Raw genomic sequence first — 15,638 nt, forward strand, 5'->3', positions numbered from 1 at the left:
AGAGTATACCCCCCTCCCCTTTCCTGAAAATCCAAAGTCATAGTCGTTTCCATAGTCTCCGTATTCTTCACTGAACTTAATTATGTAAAACGCGCCAGTTGCGGTAGTTCAGATATTGAAAAGTGGCGAAATCGTCATGAGAGTGCAATAATTTGCGAGAGAACATGGAAAATGAGATTGCCGGGGAGCGGTTAGAATCATTCCAAAAATGAAATAGGACAGAGTTAGGGAGCGAGCGGGAAAAACGAAGAGATCTCCTCCTACTCTTAACGATGAAGAACGGAGAAAGAAAATTCACTGTCAGTAGTCGACTGGCCTACTTAACTAACGTATTTTCGTTGCCTCTCTGTAGCCCATAGTTAAGGGTGCTGTTTCCTTGAAGGCTTGGGCGTGGTCTTCATTTAAGCCGCTGTCCAGCAAGAACGTCACATTTAACATACATCCTCAGTCATCGGTAAGTCCCAGCTTTGTTCGTGAATTCACAAAACATTGAATGGGTATTATTTATACCTCTTGATGTTCATTTACAGAAATCTTCATTTCTTTTTAGTTTTATCATTAAAATGAACATAGTTTTATTAACACCAAACGAAACATTCAAGAACGACAATTATATTAATATTTGACATTAACAGGCGATAATAGCTTCTGTTGACATTAATTGGCAGGTGGTGTGCGTTTATTTTTGCCTCAAGAAAACTCAATAATGCAAAGATCTACACAACGAATTGAAGCATTTGACAATAATTTTTCTGGACAAAATTTCGTCATCGAGTTTGTGGACAAGGTCAAACCTGTTCGTCATTTCAAGGATAAAAGAACACCAAGTTATTATCATCTGAATTTAAGCATCTGGGAGGGACCTGAATAGGCCATTTCCGAGTTCATGTCTGCCTCCTTTTCAAAGCGAGTCTAAGTGCGAAGTCTTTCTTATGAAAATAAGTTTCCATTCATATGTAAAGTAGAACTAATTGCTTTGCAATTAGACTTCACACTTAAGACTTGCTTTGAAAAGGAGGCAGACACTCGGAAATGGCCTATTAAGAAGAGCAGGATCCAATGATTTTGGGAAAAAAGGTTCCCAAGAGCTCTTTGATACCAAATTTATTGTAAAACTGTTTTATAAGGAAAGTGTATTGGAACTGCGGGTTTTAGACGAAAGAACTAAGTCGTCCTTCCACTTAACTGGACAATTCAAGCAATTGTCACTTTATAGACACCTGAAAGATCATTCCTTTCACGGGAACTTATGAGCCCAACAAATTTACCTGCTGCCAACTGTGTGGCTTCATAACTCAGTTGGTAGAGCACTGAACCAGCGTCACAGAGGTCATGGGTTCGAGTCCCGTTGGAGCCACCTGAATTTTTCAGGTGTCTACAAAGTGACAATTGCTTAAATCGTCCAGTTAAGTTAAAGAATCACTCAGTTAGAGCGGTTTTCAATTGAGTGTCGAAAGTAATTAGAGAATTATTTTGGTCTTGTATTACTTCACTCAGTGATTGGTTCAAAGTTCTCGCACCACTTTTTCAACCAATCAGAAGGGAAACCAAAACCAATCGTGGCTTGTGCGTGCACATTTTCCCGCGCTTTGTGTGGGCAACGTGTAATTACTTCGAGTTTTGATTGGTTCACTGGATTGTCTCCGTCCTTTTTGATTGGCCAAAGTAATTACTTTGGTTTTGGTTTTACGACACTCATTTCAAAACCGCTCTATTTCGTCTAAAACTGATTTAATGGCCCAGTTTTCTCTACCAATATTCAAGGCTGTATCCTCGGGCTTCAAGGTTGTATCCTCGGTTAAATTTCTGCATTTTTTCAACTGAGTGAAACTCCTCTTGAGATTAAGAGACAAAATTAAATGAGGCCATGCCTTAAATATGCATTTATGAAAGTTTTGGCGTTGTGAGGAAGGTTGTGCGCCCAGGTTTAATGAATAAATTTGAACCAAGTGCGTATAATTTTCTTGAGATTCTGATCGCCCTTTATATCTTCCTTTTCATTGCAGAAACTCGTTTATTCGGAAGACTTAAAAACTTTGATAAAAACAAGCAGATGTGTCAGCTCTCGTCACTGTGTCATCACCACGACTCCCGCTGACTTAAGTACTGGAAAGAACCTGGGACCAACAAACGTATTTTACCCTACCAGCTTGTCTCAAGCCGTCGGCTTAAATGATCCGCAGTTAAAGGTTAGTATTTTTAGAAGTCTTTTCTTTGCTTTTTGTCAGACTCCAATTCGTGTGTTCTGTGAGTCTGTGTAGAGCCGATAAAACCAGACACAAGAGAGTTTGAGGTAGACTTTGATGCAACAGCAATCATATATATGTCATTCGATATGATGAATTTTGTATCAGGTTAGTGAGCCAATTGCAAGTTTGCAGGTTTTTTTATTGGTCCTAATTTGGTGTTTTCTTAATTGATGATCCCTTGAAGAAGAACTCCACTGCCCTCGGATGTACGACATATCGATTGCTAAATCAAACTGAAAAAGAGTCTTGCCTTCTTTTTGCAGTTATGTAGGTTTTGCTTTGACATTCATTGTCAAGTGATAACGGGCCCTGTATATACCAGGCACATTCGTTCGAATCCAGCTCTTGCTCAAAAAGCATGTATTTCAGGTGACAGCTTGATCAACTTTATTCTTCAGGTTGTTAAAGTTCGTCAGAACTCGAAGGCAGAGTTCAGCGTGTCTATTCAGGCCCAGTCGCCCGCTTGCTTTGTGTGGTTGGTCGCCAAGGATGTCCGTGGGCGCTTCTCGGAGAATGGATTTCTTCTTACTGAGCCTTCCAAGACGGTAGACAGTTATTTTCATGTTTCAATCACTACTAATCAAATATACTTCTAATATAATCACTACTAGTCAAATTTAGTATAATTGTTCAGCGGTGAATATTTAACAATTATTCGCCGAAGGCGAAGTGATTATCGGTGAATATTCACCGAGACGAAGTCGAGGTGAATATTCACCGATAATCACTTTGCCTGAGGTGATTATTTCAAAAAAGAGAGAAAAAATCATTTCAACGCGAAATCATCTTCACTTACAGTGGCAAAACGACTACTGGCAGCCATTTTGTCCGTCGAGGTGATTATCGGCTGATAATCCGAGATAGCGAGCCAATGACAGCGCGATTTTGTATAATCACCTGTGTATTTATACTAAAAGAATTTAGTGTCATATTCACCGCGCTACCCGGTGAATATAACATTTTGGAGGCGCGGCTGCTAAGCTAATCAAGCACTTTTCGTGCATATTCACCGTCGAAAATTACACTAAAACAATTATTTGCCCCAGGCTTAGTGAATATTGGGGTATGTTTACCTCGACTACGCCTCGGTATGTATTCACCAATATTCACTTCGCCTTCGGCGAATAATAACTTCTTACTAACCGAGCGCGAGGGCCGAACTGGGGAGCGAGGTCCCTACAAAAACGACCGTAATCGGCCCGTGGGCATTACGGGAGAATAATGCCCTACAATTTAGTCACGATTAGCCAATCAGAGCGCACGTTATATCGGCTACAAACACAAGCCATATAATAATTGTTGAATAGTACCATCTTCAACAAACCAATTTTCTGCTTATTTTTGGAATGGCGTTAATGATCACAATAAAGGGATTAAGGACTTTAAAGTGCTACTACGATCAAAAGATCACCTCCTCTTTTTCTTCACATTTTGAAATTGTGTTCGCTTAACACCTGACTGGCAAAATTCTGAGCTTTGATTTTTGTGGTAGTGCACTTTAAGTGCACTACACACTATGTCACCGGGTTGTAAGAGTGAGTGAGTGAGTGAGTGAGTGAGTGAGTGAGTGAGTGAGCGAGCGAGCGAGCGACCGTCCGTCCGTCCGTCCGTCCGTCCGTGGTGGCAAATAGGCCCACAGTGAGTGCATAAATCACGAAAATAAACAGGTCTGTTGAAAGCGTGACTCTGATGTTGTGACACTGATTAATAAAGTATTTGTTTAGAACATTTAATCGCGCGCACACTAATTCGTTGGCTGACGATATAAACAACCACGTAATTTAAACTTGAAAGGACCATTACGTTTATCACTTGAAAGTGAAGTCAAGATGACTTCGAAACGTCCTGGAATATCGCTCATTTTTGTAATCAAATGTATTTCAAAAAGTTTTCTCCTTAGTAGCACTTTAAATCATTTTCTCTGGGGGCATTGAAGTGCTTTAGATGTCGGTAAAAACGGTGAACTATGGAAAAAACAGAACTCGAATCCTAATTGGCGAATAATTTGTCACATCAACATCTTCATCAAGATCATCCTCCTCATCATCATCACCACCACCACCACATATTAACAGCATGGTTGTAATCGCATCAAATACGACCAAAAATACAAAACCTTGGCCATGCTTTCTCTCGCTCACGCTGTTTTTGTGTTGCAGGTTTTGTTCTACAGTTGGCAAGAAACGACAGCGAGCGACCTGGAGAAAAGTCTTTACGTCAAGTCTCTATATGATCTCTACACTTGAACTGGTTTGCTCACCATCGACAAGCTGCAAAATCAAGTAACATTCAACCAATGAAAAGGCCATTGAGAAAATTAATAACATAGGTTGCCGTTTTAGGAGATCCTGTACCTTTCCAGATGCGGTCTGTGATTGGAGAATGGGACTCAATAGATGATACAGCAGCAGAAACAATGCACCTGATAACAAAAGGATCTGCAGGTCATAGGAACCAATGAAAATAGCAATCTGGAATAGCTACAGGATTAGTCGCCATTTTGGATGAACGCGTGAATGAAAAAATGAATGATCTTAAAACAATACACTTCACCGCAATTTATTGCAGTAGTGTAAAGAATTAATGTCGATTTAAAAAACAGTTGAAATAAATAAAAAGGTTTGGTAAAATGCCTTTCTTTATTCGAGGTAATGTTTACACGTTGACGGTTGTGTTGAGCTACATGGAAAGTACAATTTCGATTGAGTAGAACTTTGATGAAAGTGCGTGACATTTACGGGGCTAACGATGAAATGAAAAATGAAATGAATCATATATTGAAATGCGGATATGAAATCAAGTGAAGCTTGAGCTGCGAGGATCATGGATCACTTGATTTACGGGACTGGGTGTCATAAGACATGTAAAAGAAAGCCAATTGGAGAGAGGCAACCAACCGTAATGGAAAATTGCAAGTTCACTTTTTTAAAAACTTTTTCGCGATTTTTAAGAGCCAGCAGAACTACCCACTGACATTCATGCGCATGTGTGTTCACGCTTTGGTTATGTTAAGTTGCAGATTTTGCAGGAAACGGGAAAGAAAATGACAAAAGTTGAAAACGCACGTGCAAAGCCATTGTTTTGCTGATATAAATGCTACATTTTAAATCTTAAGGTGCCTGTTAATATATAGGAAGCTAGTACGCATGACGTTTTTGGGCCAGAATGGCAACCCGAAGTGAGCTGTTTTCCTTTTTAACTTGTCTTAACACTACCTCACTTAAATTGCTAAGCATCGGTTATCTGTTAGAAATGATTGGGTTAAAGCGTAAAGTTCACTTCCGGTTCCGTCCTTGAGTAACGAACGTCTTTTGCTCGACCTCCTTACGATAGCACATAGAAACCTGAGCACGTTAGCATAGAGGAAATGCTGCACCAACCATTCCCTCCTAATATTGTGATAGAGTGGTTTTCAATTGAGTGTCGAAAATAATTAGCAAATTGCTTTGCTTTATGATTAGTTCACTCAGTGATTGGTTCAAAGTTCTCGCGCCACTTTTTCAACCAATCAGAAGTGAAACCAAAACCAATCGTGGCTCGCGCGTGCACATTTTCCCGCGCTTTGTGTGGGCTACGTGCTGGCTACGTGTAATTACTTCGAGTTTTGATTGGTTTACCGGATTGCCCCTGTCCTTTCTGATTGGCTAAAGTAATTACTTTGGTTTTGGCTTTACGACAGTCAATTGAAAATCGCTCTAAAGCGCAAGGAAACTCATTGCTCCTTGGTCATATGCCATAGTTGCCCAGAGACCAAAAAAACTGTTGAGCGTGACTATGTGTCTCACGTCATAAGCAACCCTCAGTCGTAAGTTTATGGTTTGTTTTGATGGGGTCCACTACATAATTTTAATGGTTTTCACAGTTTCGAACTTCCTTGGATTTCTTTGCAGGGTGAAGGAAAAACTATGGGGACGAGTCATGTGAATTGATACTCGTATAGGTTTGTGCTACCGTATAATATGTCACCTTGTTACAAGTTCCTTTCAATTTTCGTTTCGATTCCAACCTCGCTTCCAGGAGTTTTCTCCGCCGAGGAGGGGCCAGGCGCCCTAGGCAGGGAAAACCCCTGGAACGAGGTTGGTTTCAGTCAATCTTTATTTATACACGGTTTTACAAAAATTCATCAGGCATGAAAAATAAAAAAAAACTTAAGTTGCTTTGATTCAACTAAATTACAGTATTAAAATTATTCAATTAAGTATATACAAAGCAAAAAGCCTGTTTTCCATGAATGCCGTGTCTTACTTGCTCTTATAATAACTGTGTAAAAGAGACTTAAAATTACGTAGAGATTCTGCTTGCCTTAATGTTTCAGGAAGACTATTCCACTGTTCGACTATTCCAAGATCTCAGTTTCGATTCAAAACAGCCATAGAATCAATAAGCTACTCGATATTATACTTTCAAGTTGTTACACTGTCATGCAAGCTAATATCTGTCTGTCCCCTTTGAATCCAACTCTTCCATGCTGCACAGCCAAGTTATCCAGGACTAATAAATCGCCCTTCTTCCATTTAAATCCGACTGCGCATGACCATTTGCTGGCCACAATGTGTTGCAATACCGCTGGCTCAATCGCGCTTCCGTCACCGTAATAGGTATTACTGGGTAGTTTGTTGTCCGGAATCCCATCAAACTTTGGCAGCAAGCGGAAATACGTTGCGTTAGATGTTATTACTTGATTAAACCAGGTCTTTTGGCCCGTTATTGGATGGTTAATACTAGCCGGTCTGTTTTGCCAGACGTACAAATCTCCAGAGGGATCCCATGTAATATTACTGCCTTGTTTTTTGGCTTGTGCTTCTACAGCCTGTAAAATACGAGCAGAGGCCTCTGTGATGTGGTATCAAGAATCAAGAGGTCATTTTCGAGTTGTGTTCACTCTCGGTTCCATAGCGAGTTCAAAGGTAAACTTAGAAAGACTTGGCACTTTGACACTCTCGGATTCTATCGTTGCTTTAAGCTTGTCATTATCTCGAAACGTACTTAATTTCGTTTAACTTAGCTCTGGTCTACTTAAATCTCTAATGGCGGAGAAGACCGATTCACTACAAGATATGGTCCTTGTTTTAATACCTACCTTAGTGGCTTCGGAAAGCAAAGAAAATTAGTTAGACGTTTTTGTTCGTGTTGTTTACCTCTCTGTTGTCTGTTTGATACACCTGTTGCCAGTTTAAGTATTCTTCATTGGACTTGTCGGGCAAGTATCTGACGTATCGCACTTGTTTCTCATCAAACTTTCGTACAACATCAGGATCCAATTTGGCGAGAAGTTCGCTGTTTCTAACCAACGGTGTTTCACCTCCGCAGCCCTCACCGGGCTCTTGCACACAAAAAAAGAAAATCTGTAAAGAAAGAGGAACAGAGAAGCTTAAAAACTGAACAGACCCCTTTCAGTTAATTCCCAGTCTGGAGAACAAAACAATAAGATTGTTTTGCATTTGAAAGGTTTGTTTCTTACAGTGGACAGAACAACCATTGTTTTGTCCTCCAGATTGGGAATTACTGAAATGGGTCTATATGCATGGTTTTTTTGATTTTTGCGACGCAAGCATGGGTAGTTTTTGTTCGCTTACTACGCGAATCCATTATTCAATGGATGGAGAATTGAATGAAATAATTCTTTAATTTGTCAATTAATAATCTCTTCCTCACTTTTTCGTTTGGTCGTTTATTCGTCTTTTCGTTGGGCAGTCGGTCTGCATATCCGTTGATCTTTTCTTCTTTTGTCCGCATTGCTATCCATCTTTCCGAACGTTTGTCATCCTCTTATGAGTTCATTAGTAAGTTTGTGGGTCGATCATGATCTTAGTCTACGTGAGGTCCTTTGTGTTTTTCAGCTGATCCGTTTTTATCTCTCCTCCGTTTAATTACTTTTTAAATTCCTTTTTGCTGCCCGTACTACGTTTGCGTCTTCCGCTCGTGCGTCAGACCGTCCATCTGTCCGATTATGGCCGGGTTCCCTTGGTTTGCTTGCCGCTTGATCAGTTTCTTCAATTCATTTGTTTGTTTGCGGCTGCGAACCCCGTTCTTACGTCAGTTGAATCTTTCATATCTACTCTGAGGCGAATCCAGGATTTCGTCAGTTGAGGTTCGGAAAATTGGGCAGACCACTCTACGGGGTCTAGGTGCATTTCCCGCTGGAGATTTAAAAGGTAAACGTTGGAAAAGTAAATTTCGAGTGTAGGATCATCGAGGTCATCATTCTAGGTTAATGTCTTTGAAAGAATTACTTTGTAATTTTAAACAAGGATTATTCTTAGCTAGGCGATGTTTGTCCTTTTAATTTTTTGTCACAAACCACGCGTGTATAACCGTTTTTTAAATTTTACAGGGGGTTGGAGCGAACCATCCATCGTCCCTCCAGCATTCGGCCCAGCTACTTTATTTCGAATCATTTAGTAAGTTACTGTCTCTCTGTAAATCGTTCACCTGTCTCAGGCAGACATCGCAAGCTGGCCTTGAGTGTGGTCGAGAGTTCACTGTCGTGAAAACGACATCGATTACTGAACCATTCTTACCTTTGATGGGTATGCGTCTGTATACGATAATTCGTTGTGAGGTGTTATTGATAAATGACTCGGATCATCATTAGCAGTGTAGGTCCTTGCATCCTTGTCAACTTTATTGCGGTAGTTTGGCGCACCTTTATACTCCAATCGTTGCCATGGAACCGCCTTAGCAATGGTCGAAAAATCCTGAGCAGTTTGAGCTGGTAGATTTCGGAATAATATAGCAGGGTCATGTGTGAGGTTTTCTTCAACATATTCCATACACTGCGCGGCTAGTTCTGCCAGAGAGGAATGGTACGGGTTATGAACAAAAAACGCATGTGGCAACGACTCTCTTGGCTCTGCAAGGTATTCTGGGAAGCCTTTGCCTCTTGAACCCACCATAAAAGGTCTGTCTCTAAGCCTCGACTTCAAGTTAGGCGTTAGCTCTTTTATAGGCACAGGCTTGAAGCTGACTCTTTGGATGCTTGCTTGTGTTGAAGATAGGCGAATGTAACCTGCTGTGCCAAAAGGTGTTTTTCGGGAGGCATCGGAAAGGAATGTAGCAAATCTGGGGATTGTAATCCGAAGCTGACGCAATTGACAAACTCTCATGGTCTTTCTGTTGAGACAAGTGATAGGTGTACAAATTAAGCTCGTGCACCAGTAAATTCCAGCTAAGTTTATGTTTCCTGCGTGATTGCGGGACGTTTGTTGTCGATAATTCGCGGGAGTGGGTCATTAAAAAAGCTATTGACGCCCTTATTGTTTTGGACTTAAAATCTTGGGAGCAGGGGTGGCGCAGTGGTGAGAGCTTTCGCTTCCCACAATGCAGTGTAGCCCGGGATCATTTCAGTCGTCATATGTGGGTTGAGTTTGTTGGTTCTCTTCTCTGCTCCGAGAGGTTTTTTTTCGGGTACTCCGGTTTTCCCCTCTTCACAAAAACCAATATTTGATTTCATTTGAGTTAACTTCGTTAGTGTCCCCAATTGGTGCTCTTTTCCTAAATCCATTGACTCTTAAATAAAGTTGTTATTATTATTATTATTATTATTATTATTATTATTATTATTATTATTGTTGTTATTATTATTATTATTATTATTATTATTGTTGTTATTATTATTCGAATAAGGTTAAATTTGATTAAACATTTAAGGATAAAAATAAGCCAAAGAAGTTTTGGGGAAGTTTTACGCAACGTTTTGACGACTCCATGTCATCATTTTCAAATGAAGAGAGAATAAAATTGAAAACTTAATATATAGCATGCGAGGTGATAAAACAAAAGGTGTAGAAGTGTACATGTAAAACGGTGACAACTTTAAATAAATAGTTTTGCGCGTATGGAATCTGATTGTGTATTTAAGCATGGCCTCTTCTTCTTTATGAATAACATTTCATAAATCAGACAGTCCAGTTTTCTGTTGCACTTCTTCAAAACAGAAAAATTGTTGGTGACGTGACCGATGGTTTCCAGACCGTGGTCGTTCTTTAAGTGCTTGCCGAATGCTGAACATACACTGCACATTGGTAATTGTACACAACGCATTGTTGGCTAATTATAGGCGATTTGGACTCACACATCTTGAGGACTTCAGAAATTTTACGACTCTAGATCTTGAACACAGGATGAAGAGTGTGATCGATTTTGTTGCTTAGATCTGATAATTGCCTTTTCGCTGCGTCGGCTGATTTCTGATCTTTAAAACTATTTATTTATATTTGTCACCATTTACATGTACACTTTTACACCTTTTGTTTTATCATCTCGCATAGTATATATTAAGTTTTCAATCTGTGAAGATGTACTGACAAACTTGAAGGATTTTGGCATTATTTGTTCATTGCTTTATTTAGGGAAGAAGGAGAATGAAATGGAAAACGGCAGTTTATCAAGTGGAACTATGCAAGCTCTTTATACGAAAAAATATCAGATCAGGATTCGCCATGACGCACTCGATATTCCCGTCGAAGGAAGCGTGATGAAGAGGCACGTGTGACTTAAGCCCCAATGGCACCAGCGATGCGAGAAAAAGATATTTTTTAATTTCTTATTTCGGAACGTCGTACCTTCTGTAATAGTTCAAGTTTACTGAGGACGAATTATGGAAGCGTATCAAAACGCATCAAATGTTTCAAACAGACATCTAAAGTTGGCCAAAATATCTTTACATATTGGCGTTCATAATCTTATGAGGAACACTGAACTGATCTTTCCTTTTGCTGACTACGCTTGCCACGAAACATCAATCTAATTTATGGCTAGTAACTACGGTGGTTATTACCAAAAAAAACTAGGCCTGAAAAGGAAGGAGCATTTTAAGCGGTTTAGGGTCATTTACTCATTTTGGGTGACCTGGGATGTTGTCAGTGACTTGAATAAATATTCGTGTTTACCCCTAAAGAATCAAAATAGTCAGTTGTCACAGACATTGTACTGAGGACAAATTCAGCTGTTAATAGATGCAAACAGCAATAATTTGCCAAGATAATCAGTAATCCTCGCACTTATAGACACCTGAAAAATTCAGCTGGCTTCAACAGAATTCGAACCCAAGAGCAATGCAATGCCGGTGCAATTCTCCATTCTATCCACTAACTCAACTATGAGGCCGCTCAGTTGAGAGCAGGTCAATCTGTTGGGAATTGACCTGCGGAGCGAGGGAAGGGAATTGAACTTGGTGGATCGACGAGCAAATGTCTCTTCGCATTCATTTTTAACGCACATAGCAGACTCCTCAGCACAATGACCCCTTTAGTCTTCCACTGAGAAATGGCGCGGTAACACATGCAGACTGCATGCTGACTGCAACGTGTATCAATTTCGTCGGAACGAAGAAAAGTCGAAAAGTATTTCAACGTATTACGTTGCGGCATTACATCGAAAAGGCGGACTTTGCCATATCGATTTGAATTCAACTGAGTGAGTGACAAATAGACCATTTTACAGTTGTGTGCTTAGTTACCTGGCCTTTGAATGGAAGTGAGGCCGGAGTTGACCTTGCTATGATAGAAACCTCACTGCTTTTCTTATGTTAATGATTTTGTTCTCATGCTAATAAGTAGGAATTTTTATAAGAAAAGCTGTGAGGTTTCTATCAAAGCAAGGTCAACCCCAGCCTCACTTTCATTCAAAGGCCAGGTAACTAAGCACACAACTGTAAAATGGTCTATTGGCATATCTTTAAAAAATCGATATTGGTCGTTCACTTATCGATTAGTTTACATCTGAGTGAGTGACAAATTTGCATATTCTGACCCCTAACGATAGTCGTTTATACGCTTCGCTTATCCACGACTAAAAACTACGATGAAACTGTAAAACACTTTATTACTGGGTTGCCGGTATGGCAATCCCAGTCGGAAAGTGGGTAGGATTTGTTCGTTTTATTTTTTTCCGTGTCGGTAAAAGTCTTGCCTGTCACTCCCCTGGTAAGTGATGTCTTTGTGCATAGAGCCTTCTGCGCGTATTTTCTTAGGATCGAGAGGGTAGTGGAAATGCGTAGATTTCTCTGGTAGACAAAGTAGAATCATTAACTAAGCCTGCAATGGCGTCGAAAGTCATGTAACGCGAATGGCGTTTTAGTGGATCTTTAAACAAAATATACCCTTATGAAGCTCAATCATGGCAAGTCAATTGGATACTGAGCAAGACAGGTGGTGTAATCTTAAAAGCGACGAGTAATGGACTTCGACGACAATCTGTCGCCCGTCGAGCCGAAATCAAAGTGAGCTGCATTTCTAATAGTTTACCAAGTGTGCTGTTATGTAGAACACTGAAACCAAATGGAAAATTCTCTGATAACTTATGGGCTCAACAAGCTGCTACGAGTGACGGCAAGAGTTCTAAAGCTTTATGAAAGAAACCCCAGACTGACATTTAAGAATGCCACGCAAGACCTAAGCAGTAAAGATATCGAAAGGGTAGAAATATTTTTGATTCGAGAGGCACAAAAAACGATGGATAAACATGTAAAAGACGGGAAGTATAAGCGTTTATGTCCTCGTATACGAAGCGATGGGATATATGTAATAAGTGGTCGTGAGGAGAAATGGATGGAAATGAGTTACAGTAAAGGAGACGTCATACTTCTCCCATACCAACATCGATTATCCAAACTCTATTCAAGACACTTTCATGAGAAAGGGCACCACGGTGTTTTGACTACCGCCAGCAAAATTCGCTCAAAGTTCTGGATAACTAAGTTACTCAAACTAGTTAAATCCATCAAGCTCAACTGTATTGTGTGCAAAAGATTAGACAAGAAACTGTCAGAACAAGTAATGGGAAATCTTCCTATAGAAAGGCTTAAACCAGCTCCTCCTTGGTATTCCACATCCATTGACCTATTTGGTCCTTTCACAATTCGTGATGAAGTTAAGAAACGAACCACATCTAAAGCGTATGGAGTCATCTTCACTTGTTTAGCAACGAGAGCTGTTCACCTGGACCTGGCACCCGACTACAGTACAGAGAAGTTTTTGATGGTACTGAGAAAATTTGCGTCATTGAGGGGATATCCATGTAAGATATATTCTGACAACGGTCCACAGCTCGTCGCAGCTAACCGAGAATTACAAAGTGTCACAAAGTCATGGGAATGGGAACAATTGAAGAACTTTGGAGTTATGGAGGGATTTCAATGGAACTTTACACCTGCTGATGCACCATGGCAAAATGGAGCATCAGAATCTCTTATTAAATCTGTTAAGAGGGCTCTTACAGCCATTATTGGAGAAAGTATTCTGACATTCTCCGAACTTCAAACTGTATTCTACGAAGTCGCAAACCTCGTTAACGAAAGGCCTATAGGCAGACACCCAACATGACCCGACGATGGCTCATATTTATGCCCGAATGACCTTCTGTTAGGCAGATCAACCACGCGAGTACCTAGCGGTCCTTTCAAGGAATCTACAACTCCAAAACACCGTTTTGAATTTATCCAACATATAATAGATGGCTTCTGGAAGAAATGGACCAGAACATATTTTCCAGATTTAATTGTGAGGCAAAAATGGCATACAGCCCACCGTAATCTGAACTCTAGAGATGTTGTCCTAATTCAGGATTCCAATCTGGTTAGAGGCCAGTGGCGTCTTGGGATTGTATCCAGAACATTCCCGGGGACCGATGGAAACGTGCGAAGGGTACAAGTAAAGTATAAAAATCCAAAACCTGGCGAACCTGTTACCAAATATGACGGCAAAGGCTACGTCACCGTCGAACGACCTGTTCACCGTCTGGTGGTGCTACTACCTAAGGAATCAGTAGAGTATCAAAGAATCCGTGTATCCGTTTTCGAGGAGAGGGAGTGTTTCGTTGAGAAATTATGTTCTTAACTACCACTAATAGAATACGTCATCATGACGACATAATACTAATGTAAAACCATTTTTTCGTCGGTTGTGAACCTGACTCTATTTTCTCTATATTTCATGATCGTGTAATTTTCTTATTAGGATTCGAACCACAAACTTTCATTGATGTAACACTCCTTACATGCACCCGAATAAAAGGTTTGATAACAGTGAAACGATCGCGACCGACGAAACATATAATATCATGTTGTGTATTGAATTTTCGAGCTTAAGGTTGAGAATTTTTTTAGTATTGCTCTGTAAGCAGGAAGGGTTCACAGGCCTGTTGGAAGCGTACTTCTGTTTCAACAAAATGAGCCCCAAAATCAGTGAAAAATTGTGACGCCGATGAATAATAAAGTAGCTGCTATTTCCAAAATGATGGAATTACCTGGTGATAAATAACGTCGTACGCATCTTGGATAGTAAATTTTGACTTTGCATAAACAAATGGTCATTACGTCAAGAATTGGGCGATTGTGATCTTTGTTTTGACTTCGCTCATTTTATTGTCAAACTTTATAACACTTGACAGAAAAAGAAACTTATAAAAACCCGGTATCTTGCCATCATTTGAGACAGATGCTTCACTGTTTGGCGAGTAAACATGTCGCGGTAACTTAATCACGGCTCCCGCTGAATTCCGGCCATGTCACTTTCGATTTTGCGATTTATTTGAACGTAGCAAAACTCTCCCAAAATGTTTGTCGCTGATCGTAACTTTTTATATTCTATATTCACGGTTCAAAATTAATGTTGTTTTCATGTCGTCAACGAAATGTACCGCAGCATTACTGTCTATTAGATACACCAGTACATATAGCATTTCAGTTTCATAATCAGAACTGATTAGTAATCCTGAGAATGCACGCACTGCTTGATTTCAGTTCAAGTACAAGCCTAATAGGTAAGAACAAACTCCAAAAATTATAAACCATTCTGTTGATGTATATATAAGCCAAGCAGCTTGCTGTCTTTTTACAATCCTTACCAAATATGACTCGTCGTGCCTCATATTCCGAAACCAAACGGGCGAGACTAGGGTGATGCATTATAACGCTTTCAGCACACGTACCTTTGTTTCGCCTTCAGTATATCAGTAGAAAGCGGTGAGACTCTTTATGTTGTACCGAAGTAGATGTGCTTGAAATCGCGTATCCTACGGGTTCCCCTTAATTCACATCAATGTCAACTGCGTTTACAGTTTTGTGCTCCGTTACCAGGCCATTGAATGAAAGCGAGGCTGGAGGCTTTTTATGTTAATAGAAACTAGTTTGCGTTACAATAACGTGATTTGCAAGAGAAAAGTATAATATTCTCACTGCATACTCATTACCTCATCGCATAAGGTTAAGTTATGGGAAGATTTCGCGACTGCTGAGGCAATAGGCATGCAACGAGGATAAAGCGTAGGGTGCTGTCAACCGCCACCAGGGGTGGTGGGTGGGTCGCGAAAGTTGGCCGTCGTCCCGGAGTACGGTGAAAATGATCACGTTTCAGGCAGGGCGATAAAATATATACTCTAAGACCGCAA

General features: G+C 40.2%; 2 protein-coding genes across 3 annotated transcripts in view; one reads left to right on the plus strand and one right to left on the minus strand.

Moving 5' to 3' along the window:
- Positions 1-4,879, plus strand: part of LOC138017875 (beta-mannosidase-like) — a 39,177-nt gene extending 34,298 nt beyond the window's left edge. For both annotated transcript variants that reach the window (XM_068864865.1, XM_068864864.1), the window contains exons 19-22: positions 353-454; positions 2,007-2,189; positions 2,648-2,794; positions 4,409-4,879. In XM_068864865.1, coding sequence (XP_068720966.1) covers positions 353-454; positions 2,007-2,189; positions 2,648-2,794; positions 4,409-4,495 — 519 coding nt within the window. In that variant the 3' untranslated portion in view covers positions 4,496-4,879. The remainder of the gene's footprint in view (positions 1-352; positions 455-2,006; positions 2,190-2,647; positions 2,795-4,408) is intronic.
- Positions 4,880-6,186: 1,307 nt separating this feature from the next.
- On the minus strand, positions 6,187-15,337 carry LOC138017876 (dapdiamide synthesis protein DdaC-like). Its single transcript, XM_068864866.1, has 4 exons — positions 15,180-15,337; positions 8,771-9,362; positions 7,388-7,594; positions 6,187-7,059 (listed from the first exon to the last, which is right to left on the minus strand). The coding sequence occupies exons 2-4, from the start codon at positions 9,353-9,355 to the stop codon at positions 6,661-6,663; spliced, it is 1,191 nt and encodes a 396-aa protein (XP_068720967.1). The 5' UTR covers positions 9,356-9,362; positions 15,180-15,337; the 3' UTR covers positions 6,187-6,660.
- Positions 15,338-15,638: the final 301 nt, after the last annotated feature.

This window comes from Montipora capricornis, chromosome 9 (assembly GCF_036669925.1).
Source record: "Montipora capricornis isolate CH-2021 chromosome 9, ASM3666992v2, whole genome shotgun sequence".
Taxonomy (NCBI): Eukaryota; Metazoa; Cnidaria; class Anthozoa; order Scleractinia; family Acroporidae; genus Montipora; species Montipora capricornis.